Below are 22,990 nucleotides of genomic sequence, written 5' to 3'. Positions count from 1 at the left end.
CACACACAACAACAACAACAACAACAACAATGACTTGGGCTATAGCACTGTGGTAGAGTGTTTACCTAGCATGTGCAAGGGCCTGGATTCAGAAAAAGGAAATAATGCCTGGGACAAGTAAATGTTCAACAATTTAACAATTTACCTTTGTATCCTGTGCCTGGCAGTTGAGGACTGCTTATTAAAATATATAGGAGGATAAGTTAGAGAGAGATTTAACATCATAGGTCAAGTAGGTATAGCTCAGGAAAGGGATTAGGAAAAATTCCCTTAGGTCTGTCTCCAGACCCCGAAGACATGAAAAGAAAGGAGTGGGAGTGTGGCCCTCTGACTATTTCCTGTTGATTATGGGTGAAGTTGTGGGGGTGGTCTTCTGGGTCCAGGATGAGGGGCTGGTGTGCCGGGTTAGAACAATGAAACAAGAACATGGTCCTGATCTGGTCCTCGGTAGGTGCACCTAATAGAGTTGTTTAGGTGCTCCTGTAAGAGTTTCTGTAGACAATTTCTTAAGCAAGAGGCAATGGTTACTAAGAGAAAGTATGGGTCCCAATAGAGGGGCAATCAGGGTAACCACTGTCCTAAACCTGCCCACAGTCCCCCATTTCAGGGCACTTGGAGTTCTGAGGCTTTGTCTCCAAACCTCTTGACTGCGTCCCTGACAACTCCAGATTGATTGACATAGAAACAGCATTCCAAACTCCTGCAGGAAAAAGCAGGTGCCTTCTTTTTCGGTGGTGAGGGCCCCCGGATTTTGTAACACCATTCCTGTGACGGAGTCTAACTGGTTCTGAAGGGTGGTGGGTGAACTGACAATTTCATCTAGAGTGTCTGAGAGAGTTTTGGATAGCTGTTGAATAGATGGAAGTGATTAGCCTGGCAATGTCTGTGCCAAGAAGAGAGATCTTCAACTGTTGGGACTGGGAGGGGCATCAGCCACGGGTCTTCTTGGAGATGTTCCAGGAAGGAGTAAAACTGTTGTAGGGTGAGCATCATCAGAATGACCCTGTTCCAGAAAATTCTCCTCAGAATGGTGAATCTGGAAAAGAAATGGATGGCGACGAAGATGCAAATAAATCTGAGATAAGCTTAGTGTGTGAAATCAATCTGAAGAGAAATATGCCTGACAGTTTTGAGGTTATTAAAGAGCGTGGACCACCACATATGAAGAGCTTTGTTTCCCAGGTATCAGTAGGAGTTCTCTGCAGGAGAGGGAAATAGCAAAAAAATCTCCAAGAAGTGTGGTGCATTCACCGTTTTACAGGGGCTTGAAAAATGCCCACCTCGGGGCTGGAGAGATGGCTCAGCGGTTAAGAGCACTGACTGTTCTTGCAGAAGCCCGGGGTTCAAATCCCAGAACCCACATGGCAGCTAACGACTGTCCATAGCTCCAGTTCCAGGGGATCCGACAGCCTCTTCTGTCCTCTGAGGACATTGCATGACATGGGTGCACTTACCTACATGCAGGCAATACACGCATACACATAAAATAAAATATAATAAAATATTAAAAACTGCCCATCTCTTCTGTGGTAGAGAAGCCAAAACTATTTTCTTAAAAACGCCGTAAAGTCTGGACGAGAATATGGTCAAGGAATGAACCCCGTTAACCGCCTGGCTCAAATTCAACAGGCCAAAATGGAAAAAGAACCAGATTAGGTTTTGCTTTCAGGAAGAGGAATGCCTTGATGTCAAGAATTTGTGATGCTGGTCAAGGTGGGCATGGAAGTTGCTACTGAAACAGGACCCAATAAAAAGATAGCAAAAAAAAAAAAAAAAAAAAAAAAAAAAAAAAAAAAGCTGCAGAAGCAATCCTGTTGCAACTTGGTTATAAAGCACCTACTAGCCTTCAAGATCATCTTGACAAGACAGAGAAAAGCAAAGGATGGAGCATTCCAAAGGCTGGGTTACCTGAACCAACAAATAATACTCCAAAAGGAATTCATCTATCTCCCAATGTTTATCAGGAGATGGAAGCTGACTGCCATAGAGTGATCTCAGGCACAGCTGTAGGCTACTTGTCACTCAAAGACCAAAGATATGAACCAACCTTCAAGCTCTTTCTTCAGTGTATCTCCCCACATCAAATAGTTCAAACACGGTTGCCAGGGAACTCCTTATAAACGGAACATCTCTCACAGCTGAAGCCATAGGTGTAAAAGGAAGTTCTCCTCCCCCTTGTTCTCAGCACAGCCTTCAAAACAACCAGAATACTTAGCAAGGGTTCAAAGCTTTCAGGAAGGTCACGGGAAGAGTGAGCTCCAGGTTTTGCTGACAAAGCATTCAGCGACGTGAACAAGGACTCGGGCCATTCCCACTGCTCAGCGCTCAGCCCTACAATTCACTTCATCCTCTGACTCAAAAGTACAGGTGGACTAGGTTTCTGGGACCCAGCAAGCCAGCCATGTCTGCAAAGAAAGATGTGGCCTTGTGTTAGGGCAAACACATCTGTAGCCAGAACCCTCCAGCTTTCTTCTTTCCTAACTATAGGGTCCTGCCCCCATCTTTAAACCAACAGGAATAACGACGTCACTACTTGGTTTAAATGTTTGAGGTGAAATTGTTGTTGGGAAGGTAGCCACCAGGACTAAACCATGGGGAAAAGCTCACACCTATAATTTTAAACGTCCTAGTAGCCATATACATATTTTTCCCTTCCTTCTTCCCTTCCTGCCTACCTGCCTGCCTTTCTATTTTTGGCTTTTTGAGACAGGGTCTCCCTGTAGCCCCAGCTGGCCTGGGTACTTGCTATGTAGACCAGGCTGGCCTCAATCTCACAAAGATCTGCCTGCCTCTGCCTCCCAAGGGCTTGGGATTAAAGGCATGCACCACCATGCCCAGCATATAGTAGCCATATTTTTTAAGTAATTAAAAATTTAACATTACATTTTATTTAAACTAATGTTAGTTACTTTTCTCATTTTTGTGACAAAATATGTGACGAAACAACTTAAGAAACAAAGGGTTTATGGAGGTTCACAACTTGAGGGTACAGCCCATCATGGCAAGGAAGTTGTGGCAGTAAGAGGCTCTAGGTGCGGCAGTGGGAGTTGAAACAGCAGGTCACTTCATTAGCAGTCAGGAAGCAGAGACGTAGATGCTGTGCTCAGCTGCCTTCTTTTTCTCTTTATGTTCAGTCTGATTATTGAGATTTTAAGATTATTAAGAGAGTTTACCTTTCTTCATATTTGAAACATGGCTGAGACGTGTGTGTTCTATACTTGTGTCAGTTATATCTCAGGGGATGCATAGCTAAATGCATATTGAATGACAGAGGTCCATAGGATGAAACCCAACAACATTAAGATTCCTTTCTTCTTGCCTGCCTGCCTTTCTTTTCTTTTTTTTTTCTTTTTGGCTTTTTGAGATAGGGTCTCCCTGTAGCCCCAGCTGGCCTGGAACTTGCTATGTAGACTAGGCTGGCCTTGAACTCTCAGAGATCTGCCTGCCTCTGCCTCCCGAGTGCTCTATTTATAAACTTTAGTTTTTCTAACTTATCATTTATATGCAAGTATATCTTTGGTATACTGAGTTACTTGGTTCAAGTACTGAGGCTGCTTCCAAATTCTAGCATCTACCAAAAAGGACACTGATGTGACTTGTGGCTCTGTTCCCTAGAACCTTAACAAGGACCAACATCTCAGGCTCCAGCAACAATTACTCAAGACAAATGCTGGGGCTATAGGGAGACCCTGTCTCAAAAAGACCAAAAAAAAAAAAATGGCGAATGAGGGACTGGTTAAGAGCACTGGCTGTTCTTGCAGAGGACCCAGGTTTGGTTCCCAGCAGCTAACAACTGTCTGTAACTCCAGTTCCAGGGGAATCCCTCTTCTGACCTCTGTACTTAACACACATACAGACAATACACTCATACACATAAAATGAAAAAAAAGTTATTAAAGCAAATGAGTTTTAATATTTATTTTGGGAAAGTGCTTTCATATTTATTGATCCCATATTTAAATGTTTCTGACAGGTACCTCTTGCTGGGGCTACAGGGAAGCCCTGTCTCAAAAAGACCAAAAAAAATTAAATTAATAATATGTCATTCATTGACTTTAAAAAATAAGTAAAATAATGGGCTGGAGTGATGGCTCAGCGGTTAAGAGCACTGACTACTCTTGCAGAGGACCCGGCTTTAATTCCCAGCATCCACATGGCGGCTACGAACCGTCCTTAACTCCAGTTCCAGGGGAATCCGAAGCCCTCTTCTGACCTCCGCGGCACTGCACGACACGGGTGCACTCACATACATGCAGAAAATACACTCATAAACATAAAAATAAAAATAATAAATAAAATTTAAAAAACCAAATGGAATAAGTAGGAGGCCACTGTTCGGATTGAATTCCTTGTACTAAGTCTAAGAAGCCAGCAAGATGGAGTTAGTTACTCATGCTGAAATTCTACACCATCAAGCTAAACACAAGTTGTTTATCTGATATTCTGAGCAATCAGCAGAGTGAGAGATAATAGCCAAATCCCCAGCCAGCCCAGTGTTAGTAGTAAATCCCCTCTGTTTTGACTTCTAAGGAAAGTAACTTTCATACAACTTCTCTGGGTTTTATGTTTTTATCAGTGTTCCATAGACTGTTACAGTTTGAATCTGAAATATCTCCCAAGTGGGACTTGTTTGTTGAAGACTTGGTCCTTGCTGCAGAGGTTGGGGTTTTGAGGAAGCGACTGAATCATGAGTGCTCTGATCTCATCAATGGATTAATCAATCCTTTTCTGGGCTCTAACAAAATGGATTATCAGGGGCTGGCTCAACAAATAAAAGCAACTGACAACCTGGTTTGATCCCCAGGGCTCACACGGTGAAAGGAATCAACTCCTGTTAATTGTCCTTTGACCGTAAACACACACACACACACACACACACACACACACACACACACGCACGCACGCACTCACGCTCCCATAAATTTTATTTTTTTATATTTTAATAATTATTTTATGTATATGTGTATTGCCTGCCTGTATATAAGTGCACCCATGTACTGCAATGCCTGTGGAGGTCAGAAGAGGACATCAGATTCCCCTGGAATGGAGTTACAGACAGTTGTTAGCTGCCATGTGGGTGCTGGGAACTGAACCCAGGTCCTCTGCAAGAGCAGCCAATGCTCTTAACTGCTGAGCCATCTCTCCAGCTCCTGCATTATAAATTTAAAAAATGGATCATTGGAGGTGGTGGAAAGTGAGAGGTGTGCAGGAATTAGTTCACTGGTGTGCTCTTGAAGGCAGTATTTTGTCTTTTCCCTCTTTTTAAAATAGTTTGTGTCGGGCTAAGGCTGAGATCCTAGCAGACAGCCTGAGAGGGTTGGCTCCAACCTCCATCAGTGTAGCAGCTGTGATCTTAGCAGACTGCCAGAGAGTGCAGGGTTCTGGCCTCCCTCTGGCATAGGGGCTGAGAATGCAGGGGACTGACTGAGATCGGCCTGGATCCTGCCTCCACATGGTGAGACTTCTCTTATTACATTGGAAATAAAATCCCTCCCTTTAAAAAAAAAAAAATGTTTGAGTGCTTTGCCAGCACTTATGCGTACTATGTGCATGCAGTACCTGTGGAGGCCAGAAGAGGGTGTCAGATCTCTTGGAACTAGAGTTACAAATGGTGCCACCATGTGGGTGCTGGGAACTGAACTCAGGTTCTCTGCAAGAGTAGCCAGTACTCTTAACTTCTGAGCAAGCTCTCCAGCTAGCCCTCTTCCTTTTTTCTATCCTTGAGACAGTGTTCTGGAGCCCAGACTAGCCTGAGACTACTGCTCTTCCACCACTTCCCGAGTACTGGGCTTACAGCTGTCCTCTGTGCATGACATGGTCTTTGCCCGCTTGAACTCTCAACTGCTGTGATTACCTGCACAAGATCTGCATGATATTGTGTCCACTAACATTCTGTCACTGCGAGGAAGAGGAAATTCATGAGCTCCCACCCTTCGCTGAGGGCATACAGGGAGTTAATACTGTTTTTTTGTTTTTGTTTTTTGGTTTTTTTTTCCTTCAAGCTCTGTAAGCCCCAATGAAACTTATTGGCTCACCAAGCTACACGTGGGCGGGATTGTCTTTCTGTCACTAGTGGCTTGTCTGAGATGAGCATTTGTTCACCTCTTGGAAAAAGTTCACCTAACACTTGGTACCCAAATGTGGGATAGGACAGAAACAAAAATGGGTTTGGGAGGAGTCCTTGCATGATCTCTGTTGTGTGTGATGAGATGTAATGAGCTAAGCTGTCTGAGGCTGGTCCATCTGTAGGGAAAATTCCAATGTGGCGTCCTTCCCCGTGCGGTATGGGGTGACTTGAGTTCTTGCTCAATAGCAGTTGCACTGTCCCTGTTGGAAAGGCATGCAACTAAGGCTGCCTTACCTAAAGGTGAAGTATTCTTGGGAAGAATCCCAGGGTGGCTGTTGCCATCTTCCTCTGGTGATATGGTGTGACATATCTCCTTGTTGAATGGGGTGCACCCCGAAATGGCTGAGGGACTAGATCCCTGGAAGTAGCATTATGGGATGTGGCATCGGTCCCATAGTCCTTGCTGCGAGCACTAAGATAACCTTGAGCTGTCTGCCCAGAAAGAACTTGCCTGAATAAGGGAGGAATTAAGGTGAGAAAAATCCCCCAGATGCTCTTCTCTGCCCAAGTCTCTGAATGGACAGAAAAAAAGTGGGGAGAGAGAGAGAGAGAGGATGGAGATGTGTTGGTTGGTCATTTTTATGGCAGGGGAGGGGTATAAAGGACAGTACAAATGACACCTGTGCTAAATAGCCCCTCCTGGGATTCCCAAACCCAGAACCCTTGGGAAGAGTTGACAGAGCAGAGGGAAAGAGGGAGGTAGAAGTAATCAAAGCTGCTCCTCCAGCCGCTTTAATACAGAGGAAGGGGGCCAATGGGATGGCTGAGCAGGTAAAAGTGCTTGACAACCTGCGTTCTGTCCCTGGAATCCACAGTAGAGGGAGAGAGCCAACTCCTAGAAGTTATCCTCCAGCCTCATACCATGGGACTTGCACCCACACGAACTCACACATATCACACACACAAGTAATTTTTGTTGTTTTTTCTTTGAAATAGGGCCTCCCTGTAGCCCCAGCTGGCCTCGAACTCATTATGTAGACCAGGCTGGCCTCGAACTCAGAGATCTGCCTGCCTCTGCCTCCCAAGTGCTGGGACTACAGGCATGCACCACCACTCCCAGCACACAAATGTAATTTTTAAAGGTGCAAAAATGTGAACACAAAATCAAAGCACTGTTATTTTTCATGATTTGTACTACAAAGAAGAAATGAGAGACTAGGGCAACATTTTATTGCACTCCAGATATTGTTTTCTGGGCTTCACAGAGATTAAGCTGCTATCTGTTCAAGTCCATGAGGTAGGGCTATTTGCATCCTATTTCACAAATAAGCAAACTGAGGGACAGATGAAATCACCTGCCAACAACCACACAGCTGGGAGTGATGGGGTTCAGATTTCTCCACATGGATGTGCCTCCAGAATCAGCAGCCATCAACACCTGCCACAGTAGGTGCCTTTGAGTAGGATGGAAAATGACACATGTGCACATGCACACACTACCTGTTCATGCGTACAATATGTGTGGACGGAGACCTGGGAAACCAGTCAACACTGTTGGAATGTAGGAGAAAGATTTCCTTTCCACCGTATAATCTTTTATACCTGAGGTTTTAAAATAAGACTATTTTTATTTTGTATATATGAGTATTTATCTGTATGATGTATGTGCACCATGTATGTGCAGTGCCCATTGGGCAGGTGTTGGATCCCCTGAAACTGGAGTTACAGGTGGTTATGAGCTGCCATGTGGGTGCTAGGAATCAAACTTGGGTCCTGTATTAGCCAGGGTTCTCTAAAGGAACAGAACTGATAAAAATTTATATATATATATATATATGTATATATATTTGTGTGTGTATATAGATGGGAATTTATTAGATTGGCTTATAGGACAGAGTCTGAGTAGTCCAACAATGGTTGTCCCACACTGGATAGGATGAAAATCCAGTAGTTTCTCAATTCACAGGGCTGGATGCCTCAGCAGTCTCAATCTGGTGCTGAAGGCCAGGAAGATTCCTGGAAAGCGGCTGGTCTTCAGCCTACATTGGTTCTAATATCAGTGAAGGAATGCCACAGCAACAAGATAGATAAACTGGCCCATAAGAGAGAAGACAAGCAGGCAAAAAGCAGAAGCTCCCTTCTGCCATGTCCTCTTACACAGGCTGCCATGAGAAGGTGCTGTCCACATTTAGGGTGGCTCTTCTGGCTTCAAATAATCTGATCAAGAAAGTCTCTAGAATTTCAGTTAATTCCAGATCCAGCCAAGTTGACAACCAAGATTAGCTATCATAAATCCTCTGCAAGAGCAGCCAGTGCTCTTAACCACTGAGCCATCTCTCCAGCTCCCAGTATCTTCATATTGATTTAAAAATTGTACTTATGGGGCTGGAGAGATGGCTCAGCGGTTAAGAGCACTGACTGCTCTTGCAGAGGACCTGGGTTCAATTCCCAGCACCCACATGGCAGCGACGAACCGTCCTTAACTCCAGTTCCAGGGGAATCCGAAGCCCTCTTCTGACCTCTGGGGCATTGCACGACACGGGTGCACTCACATATATGCAGGCAATACACTCATACACATAAAATAAAAATATTTTTTAAAATTGTACTTATTATTGTGGTGTGTCTGTGTGCATGATGTGCGTGTGGGTGCACCTGTTGCGGTCAGGGGACTTTTTGTGACACCTAATAAGAGTTGGTTTTTCCTTCCACTGTGGGTTCCAAGGATGGAATTCAGGTAATCAGGCTTACACAGGAAGCACTTTTGCTTACTGAGCATCTTGCTAACCCAGATTTTTTTGGTCTTTTTGAGACAGGTTCTCCTTGTAGCCCCAGCTGGCCTGGAACTCAGAGAGCCATCTGCCTCTGCCTCCCAAGTGCTGGGATTAAAGGTATGTGCCACCATGCCTGGCAAACCCAGATTTTTTTTGTTTGTATTCATATGTATGCCTGTGCGTGTGTGCATGTGTGAAGGCCAGAGTTCAATGTTTGATGTTTTTCTCAATTACTTTCCACCTTATTGTTTGAGGCAGGGTCTCTCACTGAACTTGAGCTTCTTGATTCGCCTAGACTAGCCAGCCAATGAGCTCCAGGGATTTCTAGTGTCTGCCTCCCAGGACTGACATGACAGGTAAGTGCTGACACATAAGTGCTGGGGATCAAACTTGGATCTTCATGCCTAAGGAAAAATTTTAAATTATTTATTTGGTACTGGGGAACAGATAAAGCTAAGAACTTGCTATACCTCTGGGCTGCGTTCCTAGCTCCATTTGTAATTTTGTTTGGGTTTGTTGTTGTTGCTTGTTATTTGTTTGTTTCTAAGTTGCCCCAACTGGCCACAGGATTCTCCATCCTCCTGCTTCAGCCTCCACAGTGCCGGTATTATAAGTGTCTGTTATGCCCAGTTCTTCTGTGTGACTTTTTACCATGATTTGATACTGCTGAGCTATCCTTCCTTAAAATTCTCAGTACACTGACTGAAGCTTCTATTGTTTTCACTAGAAATGGTCATGTGTGACTGTGCTGCTTCAGGGTCTGTGGCAGCCAAGCCTTCAGTGGAGAGAGAGAGTCAGGGAACCTGGGGCCATGAGGCCCTCCATAACTATGGACAGTGTCATGCCTGGAGCTCACCCCGACTCTGCCAATGTGCAATGAAACTATGTTATTATTTCAGACAGTATCCATCATGGTTTTGCTACCTGCAGCCAGAATCCTTTCTAAGTGATATAAATGTATAAATGTACTAAGCCCAGGCCTGAGGGCCCTGTCACCTCCTGATGCCTACTCTGGAGTCCCTTTAGCCTTGCACCATATTCCTTTTCTTAGACATTTATTATTATTATCATTATTAATAACTCGCTCTTGCTATACATACCCTGACTGGCCTGGAACTCTCAAGCCTCCTGCCTCAGATTCCAGAGTGCTGGGATTAGAGGCATGTGCTACTGTTCCGGCTGACGTCATCTTCTGGGATAGTATTACCACGGTCATTATTTGGCAGACACGGTGACAGAGGCAGAGTAACTGTTCGAACACACAGGAGGACATGGCCCAGTTGCACGGTGGGCCCAAGCAGGCTGGTTCCAGAGCCCAAGGGAGGCCATGCAGTTAATGCTCACTACACAGGCACAGCACCACTGTGGTGATGTGCCGAAAGCAGTACCTGGCATGTCGCTCAGATCTGGACTGAAGTCCTGGGTCAGTGCCCTGCCTGCCAAACTGCTGAGGAAGATGCTGGCCCCTGGCTCACCCCACAGGTGCTATGCCCTGAAGACACCTGAGAAAAAAGGACAGAGTCCTCTTCTGACCAGTCCCCAGGTCTTAACTTAGTTCTTGTCCCTTCCTCTTGGACATTTCAGGGTCATTCCTCAGCCCTGAACACTCTGCCTCTCTCAGTGTCCATTTGGGACTGTCACTATCTAGGGACAGTTCAGTCTACCTCTCTGGTCTTTGAAGCCCATAAGAGCAGGGCCTAAGTCATCTCCACTATGACTGTGTCCCCAGTACAGGGACAGAAAAAGGGGGCAGCTTTGGGTGAGTTCATATATTCTTTGCATCTGAGAGTTGAGAATATCCAGGCTCAGAAAGGGGAAGTCACTGGGCCAAGATGGAGCTACTGACCTAGTAACTAAAATGAGGCCCAGGTGCTAAAATAAAAAGAAGCCAGGCATGATGGTACATGCCTTTAATCTCAGCACCTGGGAGACAGAGGCCAGGCTAGTCTACATAGCAAGTTTCAGGCCAACTAGGGCTGTATAGTGAGACCCTGTCTAAAAACAAAAAAAACACCAAAAGACAAACCACCACTATCAGCAAAAAACCCTGAAAGTCCAAGTGGCCAGACTAGGAGAGGAAATGAGAGAAAGGGAAGGAGGGGAACATGACTGTGTTGTTGATGAGGAACCAGGGATGTGGAAGCAGAGTGTTGGCCCCTCGCCTCCCAACAAAACAGGAGGCATGGTCACAGCAGTGCCTTGCACACACCTATCCATGGGCGTTCCTGGTCAGCTACCTGGGGATGGAGGCGTAATCAGCATGGGAGCTGGCAGAGAGGTGCTGGTGCAGTTCTGGCTGGGGGTCCAGAATGTCTGCCTGATCGTCCTCATTCTGGTTGAGGTTGGTGGGTTCCGGATTGGGCAGCAAGATGAGTTCCGTCAGGCCATGGAGGTCCGACACACGGCGGAAAGTTTGCAAGACCAGTACCATGCCAAGTAGGCCCAGGAAGAGGTATGCTGTAGACATGAAGAGGGGACGGTGGGTAGAGGGAGAGGTAATGGGTCAGCTCTGGGCTCAGGCCCTGGGCCCGGGACATGATTCTACAGGTACCTCTCCCCTGGGACAGTTGGGTTGCTTTTGGAACCCCCTCAGCACCCCCTAGGACAAGATCCCCCTCTGTCAACCAGCCACCCAGCTTACCTGTGACAAGTACCTTGTAGAGAGCCCGGTAAGGCTGACCAGGGGCTTCCCCAGGAACGTAGTCCCCCAAGCCAATGGTGGACAGAGAGATGAAACAGAAGTAGAAAGCATCCAGAAAGCTCCAGGCCTCCTCAAGGTAGGCAAAGACTGCAGCCGGTACCAGGAAGCAGACAATCAATATGACCACTAGTAGGGCCACCAGGTGCCAACGGGCTGCCTGTCGGGGGTGCCATCCCCAATGCAAGCTCAGCCAGGACAGGGGAGCGTGGGTGAGCAGCAGTGATAGGCGCTGGGCCGAGGCAGTCAGGAGCAACATGGTGATGGGCACTCCCAGGAGTGCGAAGGCGATGGAGAAGGCCTTGCCTGCATCTGTCAGTGGTGTCGTGTAGCCATAGCCTGTGGGGAGAGGGTAGTCCTCCTGAACATTGGGACCTCCACAGGGTGGGCTGTGCACACCCCAACATGTGGCCTGAGCTCCTCCTTCCCATCCATTGCTTTCCTATCCTTACTGTTCCAGGCGGTGACAGTTCTATCCACCTATGGCTCAAACCAAGAGCAGTGGTTTCCTTTAAAGCCCAGGTAAAGCCCCAAATAAACCTTCTGAACTCAACTCACTCATTGCTCTTGCTTTGAGTTACTTGGGGGCTTTTGTTTTTTGCTTTGGTTTTTTTTTTTTTTGGCTTCTTGAAACAAGGTCTCCCTGTAGCCCCAGCTGGCTTGGAACTTGCTATGTAGACCAGACTGGCCTCGATGTCACAGAGCTCCACCTGCCTCTACCTCCTGAGTGCTAGGATCACCAGACAGGGCTGAGTTACTTGTTTAAAAAAAAAATTTTTTTTTCCAGCTTGGTACATGATGGGCAAGCATTGTATTGTAGCGCGATGCCCCAGCCCTTCACTGGTGGATTCTAGACAGGAATTCCTCTGAGTCATGCTTCCAGCCAGCTACAAGGGCTGTATCCCTTGTATCCTCTTTCCCCAGTAGGATTGCTTCCCATCACCCATCCCAGGCGTCAGCTGCATCAAGACTTCCCAAATCAGCAACACACAAACACGAGAGAACAACACACACACACACACGAGAGAGAGAGAGAGAGAGAGAGAGAGAGAGAGAGAGAGAGAACACCTTGGGCTTATGATGAGTCAGTTCCATTTTTATAGGTACAGTCAGAGCTCCTAGCTTGATCCATAATAATGCTAACTGAGGTGCCATAAATATCAATTAGCCCTACCAGCTCTTCACATGGATAAATTCATGCTCCTTTACTACTGTAGTCTGGCTCCTCTGAGCCCCATTCTCTCTGAGGCCATCTTAGGGAAACCTTCACCTGCGATATCAGCTCAATCTCCATTCTCCACTCTGAGTATCTACTACACATCCTTGTCCTTGGACTTTAGTAAGTATAACTGTCCTTAGGGGCTGGAGAAGATGGCTCAGTGGTTAAGAGCACATACTGTTCTTGCAGAGGACCTGAGTTCGATTCCCAGTACCCATATCAGATGGCTCACAACCAGCTGTAACTCTAGCTCCTGGGGATCTGACTCCCTCTTCTGGCCTCCATAGGCATCAGGTGCACTTACATATATGCAGGCAAAACACTCATACACATAAAATAAATAGATCTGGGAAAAAAAAAAAACCTATATAAGTCTCCTAGGGAAGACAGTGAAATCTCAGCACTCAGGAAGCTAAGGCAGAAGGATTGGAAGTCTGAAGCTGGTATCAGATACAATGAAACTCCGAGTCAAATCTAGAAGACTCTTGTTGGTGTGGGTGTGGCCCAGTAGTTAGCACTTGTGGGCCTGTGGGTTTCATCCCCAGCATGAGAGAGGGAAAGACAGAGAGAACTTTTATAAGCCAAGTTTAGCAAGAATTCCTATATCCCTTATTGCTAAAAATCACATGTATTTTAATTACATTTATTTAGTTGGGGGGGCTGTAAGTATGTGGGTGTACATGTGCCGTGATGTGTATGTGGTAGTCAACTTGCAGGAGCCTGTTCTCACCTTCTGCCATGTGTGATCTGGAGATCAAGCTCAGGTCGTGAGACTTAATGGCAAGTGTCTTTATCGGCTGAGCCATTTCACCAGCCCTACATTTATTTATTCGTGTCTATGTGGTCATGGAGGTCAGATAACTTGAGGAAGTCGTTCTCTCCTTCCATTGCGTATGGGTTCCAGGGATTAAACTAAGGTCACTAGGCTGGGCAGCAAACCCCTTCCTTACCTGCTGGGCCATCTCACCAGCCCATCTATTTTTTTATGATTTGTTTTTTCTTCATTTGAGACAAGGTCTCACTATGTAGCTCTGGCTGGCTTGAAACTAGCTACATAGACCAGGCTGGCTTGGAACTCACAGAGCTCCATCTACCTCTACCTCCCAAGTGCTGGGATTAAAGGTGTGTGCCACTATACCTAATAATTTTTTTGAGTCAGGGTCTTGATGTGTTTCAAGCTGGCCTGGACTTCAATATTATAGCCCACAGTACACTGAAACTCAGGATCATCCTGCTCCACCTCTTTTTTTTCTTAATTTTTTTTTTTTTGGTCTTTTTGAGACAGGGTCTCCCTGTAGCCCCAGCTGTCCTGGAACTCACTATGTAGAACAGGCTAGCCTTGAACTCACAGAGATCCGCCTGCCTCTGCCTCCTGAGTGCTGGGATTAAAGGCGTGTGCGAGTTTATAGTTTATAAGGGAAAGTAAATATCAATAAATAGTCATTGATTAACAATGAGAAAATAGGAGCGATAGATTATACAAACTTTTCTGCAACTTTTTCTCAAATGACACTAGTCTAGTCCTCATATCTCTTAAGCTCTTCCTTTTTAAAATTTTAATGTGTATGTGTGTATTGCCTGCATGTTGGTAAGTTCATCCGTGTTATGCAATGCCCACAGAGGTCAGAAGAGGCTGTCAAATCCCCTGGGACTGGAGTTAAGGACAGTTGTTAACTGTCATGTGGGTACTGGGATTCGAACCCGGGTCTTCTGCAAGAACAACCAGTGTTCTTAACCACTGAGCCATCTCTCCAGCCCCACCTGCCTCACTTCTTAAGTGCTGGGGAAACAGGCATGCCATACCACACCCAGAACTTTTTTTTTGTAAACTTTTTATGAGCCTATATTAATTGTATCAACTAATGAGTTTCATTATGACATTTTCAAACATGTATACAATATACTTTTTTTCTTTCTGTTTCTGTTCAGGACTAGGTCTCATTTTGGAGCTTAGTCTGGTCTTGAGTTCATGGCAGTCCTCCTGCCTCAGAGACTGTGTGCTGATATTGCACCATGCTCAGCATTATACTGTCCTTTGACCACGCTCACTCCATATCCTGCCTTTCTCCCATCTCCCCTCCTGAGATACACACACACACACACACACACACACACACACACACACACACACACACCACCCTGCTCCTCACTAGTGAATTCTCAGTAGGAGCTCTACTACTGAGCCAACTACCCAGCTTCTCTGGTATTCTAGGCAGGTGCTCAACAACTGAGCCCCAGATCTTTTACTTCCTGTTTTGAGATAAGTTCTCACTAAGTTGCCCAGACAGTCCTTGAATTTGGGATCCTCCTGCCTTGGCCTCCTGATAGCTGGGCTTACAAGCCTATACCCTCAGGATTAGACACATCATCTTTTCTCATGCCAAACCATACAAGCCCCAAGACGGAACTTCCCTGTTCCCATTAACTGTTCTGGCTGGTTTTCAGTACCCAGACACAGAACTCTAGAAACTGACCTAAAATGACTCGGACAGCTTGATGGAACCAAAAGTCTTAGAGGAACAGAACAGGTCCTTGTGGACCTGGATTTGAAAGTAGGGGTGCTGTCCATAGTGGCAGAATGGATCAGAGCTATCTACAAGTTTCCTTGTTTTCTTGAGACCTCTGTACCCTGTGTAGATGGTTCCACCAAGACTCCTGGTTAGAATTTCTTTTGGTCCTTTTGAGATAAGGTCTCCCTGGAGCCCCAGCTGGCCTAGAACTCACTATGTAGACCAGGCTGGTCTTGAACTCACAGAGATCCACCTGCCTCTGAGTGCTGAGAACTTTTTATGTGCTGAGGAAACAGGCATGCACTAGGCCACTGGCCAGTCAGGGAGACAGATCTAAGCCACCTCCTTGCCAGCAGTCTTTAATAATGTTCTATCTTGCTGGGCGTGGTGGTGCACGCCTTTAATCCCAGTACCCTGGAAGTGGAGGCAGAGGCAGGTAGATCTCTGTGAGTTCCAGGCCAGCTTGGTCTCCATAGTGAATCCAGGCCAGCTGTGGCTACAGGGAGACCCTAGCTCATTTATTTATTTACTGTGTATATGTGTATGTGTGCATCTATATGTGTGGAAGTCAGAGGACAACTTGTAGGAGTCAGTCTCTCCTTCTACCGTGTGGGTCTTGGGCATTGACCTCAGGTCCTCAGGGTTGGTGACCAGCACCTTTACCTGCTGAGCCATCTCACCAGTCCTTGCTTTTTGAGGCAGTCTCATTCCTTATGCAGCCCTGGTTGGACTGGAACTGGCTATGTAGACCAGGATGGTCTTGAACTTATGGATAATCCTATTGCTTCTGCCTCTAGAGTGCTAGGATTACAAGTGTGTGTCACAGAACTCTGCATCTCCTAGCTGTGTGACTACAGGTAAGTTGACCAACTTCTCTGGGCCTTCATAGATAGATAGATGATAGCTAGATAGATGATAGATAGAGAGATAGACAGACAGACAGACAGATAGATAAATACCTCACAAGGCTGTTGTATTGACTGAGTTAAACCTGGATGTGGTGAATCCTCTGTCAGCCTGACTATGAAGTAGGGAGCTGTGATCTCACTTAATAGTTGAGGCAGGAACAGCTGCTGTGCTGCTGTGTCGGTCACCAAGCCAGGCTGTACTTGTCTCATGTCTGACTGCCATCACCCATCCCACCATCAGCACCAGGGTTGTCCTCTCAGAAGTGAGAATCTGAGAGACCAAGGGACACAAACAACTGAGACCAGGGGAAACCCAGAAGCAGGTCAGACCAGCCCAGGAAGCTTGGGGGAAAGTTAACCCCAGGGAAGATGGATTCATTCCCAGAAAAGTTACCCAGCAACTGCCAGTGACCTCCATTTGCTGGTCACACACAATTAGGGCACCAGATGGGAGACAACAGTCATCTACGCTACTCTGATGCTGCCAGCTGTGAGGCAGTTAAGGGTGTGGATCAGGGGCTGGAGAGATGGCTCAGCGGTTAAGAGCACTGGCTGCTCTTGCAGAAGATCTGGGTTCGATTCCTAGCACCCACATGGTGGCTCCCAACCATCTGTAACTGCATTTCCAGGGGGATCTGACACCTTCTTCTAGCTTCTGTTGGCATTACACACACTGCACTTATATACATGCAGGAAAAACACTCATACACATAAATTTTAAACATTTTTTAAAAAAGAGTGTGGTTCAACCTCCTCCCAGTTCCATGTCCCCAACAGAGACCACCTGACAGCTGGGGAGACCAGTAGACCCTGATCTCTAGGGATTTTCCAGGTCTGTGGTGTGAGAACAGAAGGGACTTCCCAGGGTTCTTAAAGGCTAGGGGTGGAGTGGGGAAGGTACAGGTGGTTCCTACCTGAATAGGGGCTCAGAAGGGGGTCTGCGGAGTCACAATATTTATGTGTGTGGTGTTTATTTTATTTGGAGCGGGGTGTATATGTGTGATGCATGCCTGTGTGTGCACATGTGTGAAAACATGGGCATGAGCATAGAGGCCAGGGGAGGATGTCTGGTGTCCTGCTTTAACACCCTTCACCTCATTCCCTTGAGACAGGGTATCTCACGGAACTAAAAGCTTGCTGATTCAGCTAGAAGCTCCCAGGATCTGACTGTGTCTGCCTGCCCTCCAACACTGGGGTTACAGGTATGCACAGACATGCTCACTTCTACATGGGTGCAGATTTGAACATATGCTTCCACTGAATCTTCTCCCTAGCTCTATTTTTTCTTTTTCTTTTAATCTTTTTTGAGATCGGGTCTCCCTGTAGCCCCAGCTGGCCTGGAACTCACTGTGTAGCCCAGTCTGGCCTTTAACTCACAGAGATCTGCCTGCCTCTGCCTCCAAGTGCTAGGATTAAGGCATGCCCAACTCCCTAGCCCCATTTTTATTTCATTCATGAGTTTAGGGGGGTTGTTTTAGTTTTGTGGGGGGTTTTTTAGTGCTGGTGATTGAACTCAGCACCTCACACATGCTAGGCAAGAGTTCCACTACTGAGTTATAGCCCAACCCTCACCTGGGAATTTAAAAAGATCCTCCCTCTAGGGGCCAGCATGGTGGTGCAAGCCCAGGCAGGTGGATCTCTGTGAGTTCAAGGCCAGCCTGGTCTACACAGCAAGCTCAGGTCGGCTGGGGCTGCAGGGGAAGCCTGTCTCAAAAAGACTGGGGAAAAAAAAAAATCCTCTTGGGAAGTCCTTGCTCTGGAAAGGGCTAGAGGTTTTGCTGGAGGTGATTTGAGGTAGGAGTCCTGGCTGGGCAGTCTGGGTTTGTCCCTTTCACACAGAGTTGTTGGAGCTGCTGATCCAGGAACCCCAGGTCTAGAGGGGAAAAATGTACCAGTTGGGAGAAAAGGCCTGAAATACAGGGGAATGGAGTGGAGGCCTGTGCTGGAGTCAGGGCTGGGGAATATGGGGCCAGGAGAGGGATGGGGTGTTTTTGGCCTGGGGCCCTTGCTGGAGAGTGCCCAGGTGGGAGAGAAACTCTGAAAGGGTCTCAGGTCCTGGAAGGCAACAGGCCTCTTGTAACAGCGTTGTGGGAATGAGTCCCTGAGAACAATCCCTGTCACTGCATCTTGGCTTTTGCTGGGGCACCAAGGTCAGGAGGAAACTGAGGTGGGGTGTTCCCGGAAAGACCTATCCAGAGTCAGGAGGGATGGCTTGAAGGGATGGTTCTATCAGCCCTAATGTGGACACAGCGCCTAGGGCCAGAGACCCAAGGATGGTAAGCGGGATAGTCCCAAGCCTTTGCTGATCTGGGATGACAATCCTCAACCTAGTTTAGAACAGAAGAGTTGGACATGGTAGCCCCGCATACAATCTCAGCACTTGGGAGGCTGAGGCAGTACCCTGTTCCAGGCCAGCCAGGGCTCCATAGATAGGTAGCTGTCTCAAGGATAAAACAAGATAAAGTACAGGATGGGGTCTCAGATGCTGGCTGGGAAGGAACCGTGAGGGAGTCCCTAGTCTACAGGGGCTGGGGTGTTTCCTGTTTAAGAGGAAGGGCTTGCATGAGGGCTCTCCAAAAGGGGCAGCCGTCCCCAGTGCGTGCCTGTTTCCTTCTTTGGGGGGGGGGGTTCTGAATGGATCCCAGGCCTGGGACAAGTGGGATGAAGGTGCATCTTGAGGGATGAGGATGCGGTGAGGGACTCGGGGAAGAAGGGGATAGTACTCACGTACCCACGGTGGTGACCAGCGTGCTGGCGAAGAAGAGCGCAGAAGCGAAGTCCCAGGCCGGGTCCGAGGCCTTGCCGGCTCCAGACCTGTTGGCTAGCACTGCTCTGCCCAGCCGTCCGGCCGCCAGCACCCGCTCCACGAAGGCGTCCAGGACCGGCGCCGCCACGCACGGGCTGCGCTGCAGCAGCTGCTCCCGCAGCACCCCCAGCTCTGCACGCAGCCGGGCTTCGTGCGGCCCCTCCAGCCGCGCCACCAGCAGCGCGCCCAGCACCAGGTAGACGGCGTAGGCGGCCAGGGCGCCGGCCAGGAGCGCACCCCGCCGCATGGTGCCCGCAGCGCCCCGCCCCCCGCACTGCCCCGCAGCGCCCGCTGACGTGGCCCCCGCCGGCCCACCGTCCGCTTTCAGTTCCGGGAGTTCCAGGCACTGCCACCGACGCCCCGAAGAGGAAGAGGAAAAAGGGGAGGAGCGGGGCTGGCGGAACGCCCCGCCGCTGGGAAACTGAGGCACGCCCTAACACCTGGTGCAGGACCGGCCTGGGGAGGGTGGAGCCCAACTGGATGGGAAGAATTCTTCCCGGCCTGACTTTCCTGACAACTTTCTCTCCCTCCCCGAAGCAGCAGCTCTCTAACTTAGAAACTGAACTCTCCTCGGATGTGGTGGCTTGTGCGGGTACTCTCATCACTGGGGAGGCTGAGGCAGGAGGATTGCTGCGAGTTCCAGGGCAGCCTGGGCTACAGAGTGATGGGGCCTGAGGGTACTTGCCTAAATGTGCTTGGTTGAGTTCCAGCCCCAGGGAATAGGATCGTCGCTGAGGCACAGGGATAAGGAGGATTGGAAAGGACTGATCTCTAGAGAGGGGACGTCATTGAAAGGGATAGCAAGACCCTGCCTCAATAAGCTAATAAATAGCTGGGTGTGGTAGTGCACACCTTTAATTCCAGCACTCGGGAGGCAGAGGCCATGCCAGCCAGGGCTACACAGTGAGGATGTGGAGAGAGAGAGAGAGAGAGAGAGAGAGAGAGAGAGAGAGAGAGAGAGAGAATTCTGCTTTCCTCCCCTCTACAGTCCTCAGTGCCCTCCCTACAGCCTTATGGAGAGCAGACCAGAATTCTGACCACATCAGACCCACAACCCAAATATGTGGAACTGGTTCTATTTATAAAATTGGTATTTCCTGGGACAGAGCCCAATTTGGAGCCGATAATCTATAGGAAGAGACGCCTAATGATAAAAACAGTAACAGTAGCAGCCAGTGTTCTAGGGTTTCGGAGTTTATACCAGGCCCTTGGACACATACATTTTCATTGAGTCCTCAGTCCTCCCACACAATTCCCATTAAACAGATGAGAAAATTAAGGCTTAAAAACAGAATGCAGGGTCAGGCATGGTGGCACACGCCTTTGATCACAGAACTCCGGAGGCAGAGACAGGTGGATTTCTGTGAGATCAAGGCCAGGCTGGTCTACATAGCAAGTTTCAGGCCAGCGGGGGCTACTGTTTTTTGCAAAAACAAAACAAAACAAAACAAAAACCAGAATGCAGTGGGGCATGGTGGCACAAGCCTTTAATCTCAGCACTCCGAAGCAGAGGCAAGCAGATCTCTGTAAATTTAAGGCCAGCCAGGTCTACATAGCCAGCACATAGCAAATTCCAGGCCAGGGGGGAGAGGAGGGGCTGCTAAAGGGAGATCCTGTTCCAAAAAAAAAGCTAGACTGCAAAGTGGGGCTGGAGGATTCGTGCAGAGATTAAGAGTACTGGCTGCTCTTGCAGTTGAAGTCCCAACACCCACATGGTGTCTAACAACTGTCAGTAACTCCAATTTCAAGGGATCCAAAGCCCTCTTCTGGCCTCCACTGGCATTGGCCAACATGGAGGCAATACACTCATACACATAAAAAAATTAAAATAGGGCCGGGTGGCACACGCCTTTAATCCCACCACTTGGGAGGCAGAGGCAGGCGGATCTCTATGAGTTCAAGGCCAGCCTGGTCTACATAGTGAGTTCCAGGACAGCTGGGGCTACAGGGAGACCCTGTCTCAAAAAGACCAAAAAAAAATTAAAATAATAAATCTAAGGAGTTATACAGATGGTTCAGCGGTTAAGAGCACTGACTGTTCTTTCAGAAGACCTGAGTTTGAATCCCAGGACTCACATGACAACTAGCAACTCTCTGAAACTCCAGTTTCAGGGGATCCAACACCCTCTTCTGACCTCTGTGGGTACCTCATGACATGGGTGCACATGCAGGCAATACACTTACACACATAAAATAAAAATAAAGTTTACGTGGAAAGATTGCATGTATGTTCTTAAAAATATTTTATTTTTTAAATTTATTTTACGTGTATGAGTGTATTGTCTGTATGTATGTAGGTGCACCCATGTTGTGCAATGCCCATGAAGGTCAGAAGAGGGCATTGGATCTTCTGGAACTGGAGTTATGGGTGGTTTTTAGCTGCCATATGGGTGCTGGGAACTGAACCTAGATCCTAGATTCAAGAACAGCCAGTAGTCTTAACCACTGAGCCTTCTCTCCAGCCCCAAGATTGCATATATGTTATATACAAACACTACACTTAAAATATTTTATGTGTATGAGTTGCCTACATGTGTGTAAGTCCACCATGTGCATATAGCGCCCACAGAGGTGAGAAAAGGGTGTTGAATCCTTTGGAACTGGAGGTACAAATGGTTGTGAACCACCACGTGGATGCTGGAAACAAAACATGGGTCCTTTGTAAGAGCAGACAGTGCTCTTAACCACTGAGTCATCTCTCTAGTCCCTGCACTTTGTTTTTGGAGACATGTTATGAAGCCCAAACTGGGCCCTGAACTCTTGATTCTCTTGCCTTAGTGTATGGAGTGCTTGGTACCACCATGCCCTGTAACATTACACCACTTTATTTTGTCTTTTTTTTTTTTTTTTTTTTTTGAGACAGGGTCTCATGTAGCCCAGGATGGCCTTGAACTTAATATGTAATGGAAGATGACCTTGAACTCCTGGTCCTCCTGCCTCCACCTTCCAAGTTGCTGGGATTACACATGTTTACTAATAGACCTAGCTGTACTTTTTTATATAAAGGACTTGAACATTTGAGGATTTGGGCAGAAGTCCGGTTATCCATCTTCAACAGATGCCTAAGAATCACTATATTCACATAAGAGACCAGCAGGAAGACAAAAATGTCTGCTTTATTACTGAAAAATTGTTCCAAATGAGATGAATCTAGATAAGATGTAGGGCTGAGGAGGAGGAGAAAATGGAGGTTGAACACAGAGGTGAAAAGAAATGGGGTCTCTCACAAGAAAAGACCAGCACTGAGGTAGGGCTCCTCACTGAGGAGCCAAGAAACAATAGTTCAGAGGAGGAAGGGGAAGCCACAAATGACAGGGTCACTTGCCGACCTCTCTCTGGAGGGTTATCACTTCCCAGAAATCATTTCTACCCATTCTCTTTGCCTTCAATAAGGAGAGAAGGGCAGAAAGGGGCCAGTCATGCGGCATAGTGTGCACAATTGTAATTGGTGAACTTGGGAGGAAAATCAGGAGTTCAAGGTCATCTTTGGCTACATAGTGAGTTCAAAGCCTGGCTGTATTATATGAGACCCTATCTCAAAAGAAGGGGGTAGGGGCAGGTTGAGGAGGAGAGAACAGGGACACTGAGGGACAGAGAGAGGAAAGTTAGTTTTCAGGGCTGTATACGTGAAGATGCATGCACCCTGTGCCCTCAGTGGCTGAGATTGCGTGAAGAATGTTTTCAGTGAGTGCCCGGTGTAATGACACATGCCTTTAATTCCAGAACTCAGGAGGCAGGGGCAGGAAGATGTCTGTCAGATCCTGTCTAAAACAAACAAATGGTGCTGGAAGGATAGGATGGCCCAGCTATTTAGAGCACTAGCTGCCCACACTGCTGTTAACAGCCTTTCTGTTCCAGGGGATCTGATGCCCTTTTCTGGCCTCCACAGGCATTGTATGACACAGATGCACTTACATGCAAGCAGGCAACATACATATACATATATATAATATATATATAAGTTTATTTATATATATATATATAATATTCAAAACAGGCCAGGCATGG

The 22,990-nt window shown here is 47.3% G+C and overlaps 1 protein-coding gene and 1 pseudogene across 3 annotated transcripts; one reads left to right on the top strand and one right to left on the bottom strand.

Moving 5' to 3' along the window:
• The first annotated feature begins 347 nt into the window (after positions 1 to 347).
• On the top strand, positions 348 to 2,301 carry LOC103750786 (annotated as a pseudogene).
• On the bottom strand, positions 2,222 to 19,314 carry Kcnk6 (potassium two pore domain channel subfamily K member 6). Of its 3 annotated transcripts, XM_029556558.1 has the most exons (4): positions 18,908 to 19,314; positions 11,483 to 11,878; positions 11,079 to 11,298; positions 2,222 to 2,405 (listed from the first exon to the last, which is right to left on the bottom strand). In XM_029556558.1, the coding sequence occupies exons 1-4, from the start codon at positions 19,227 to 19,229 to the stop codon at positions 2,339 to 2,341; spliced, it is 1,005 nt and encodes a 334-aa protein (XP_029412418.1). In that variant the 5' UTR covers positions 19,230 to 19,314; the 3' UTR covers positions 2,222 to 2,338. The 3 variants fall into 3 exon arrangements, with proteins under 3 accessions (XP_029412418.1, XP_008852130.1, XP_029412419.1); XM_008853908.3 differs by lacking the exon at positions 2,222 to 2,405 and having other exon boundaries at positions 8,782 to 11,298; positions 18,908 to 19,311; XM_029556559.1 differs by lacking the exon at positions 2,222 to 2,405 and having other exon boundaries at positions 11,085 to 11,298; positions 11,496 to 11,878.
• Positions 19,315 to 22,990: the final 3,676 nt, after the last annotated feature.

Source organism: Nannospalax galili, unplaced genomic scaffold, assembly GCF_000622305.1.
Source record: "Nannospalax galili isolate Female #2095 unplaced genomic scaffold, S.galili_v1.0 scaffold886, whole genome shotgun sequence".
Taxonomy (NCBI): domain Eukaryota; kingdom Metazoa; phylum Chordata; class Mammalia; order Rodentia; family Spalacidae; genus Nannospalax; species Nannospalax galili.
Note: the sequence above shows the minus strand (reverse complement) of the source record. Positions and strands in the feature narration are given on the sequence as shown.

Excerpts from the sequence above, each read along its gene's own strand:
- Kcnk6 (XM_029556558.1), bottom strand. The coding sequence starts at position 19,229 with ATGCGGCGGGGTGCGCTCCTGGCCGGCGCCCTGGCCGCCTACGCCGTC. Across the intron at positions 11,299-11,482 it reads CTACAAGGTACTTGTCACAG|CATACCTCTTCCTGGGCCTA; the intron begins GTAAGCTGGGTG and ends TCATGTCTACAG. Across the intron at positions 2,406-11,078 it reads GATTACGCCTCCATCCCCAG|ACATGGCTGGCTTGCTGGGT; the intron begins GTAGCTGACCAG and ends CTTTCTTTGCAG.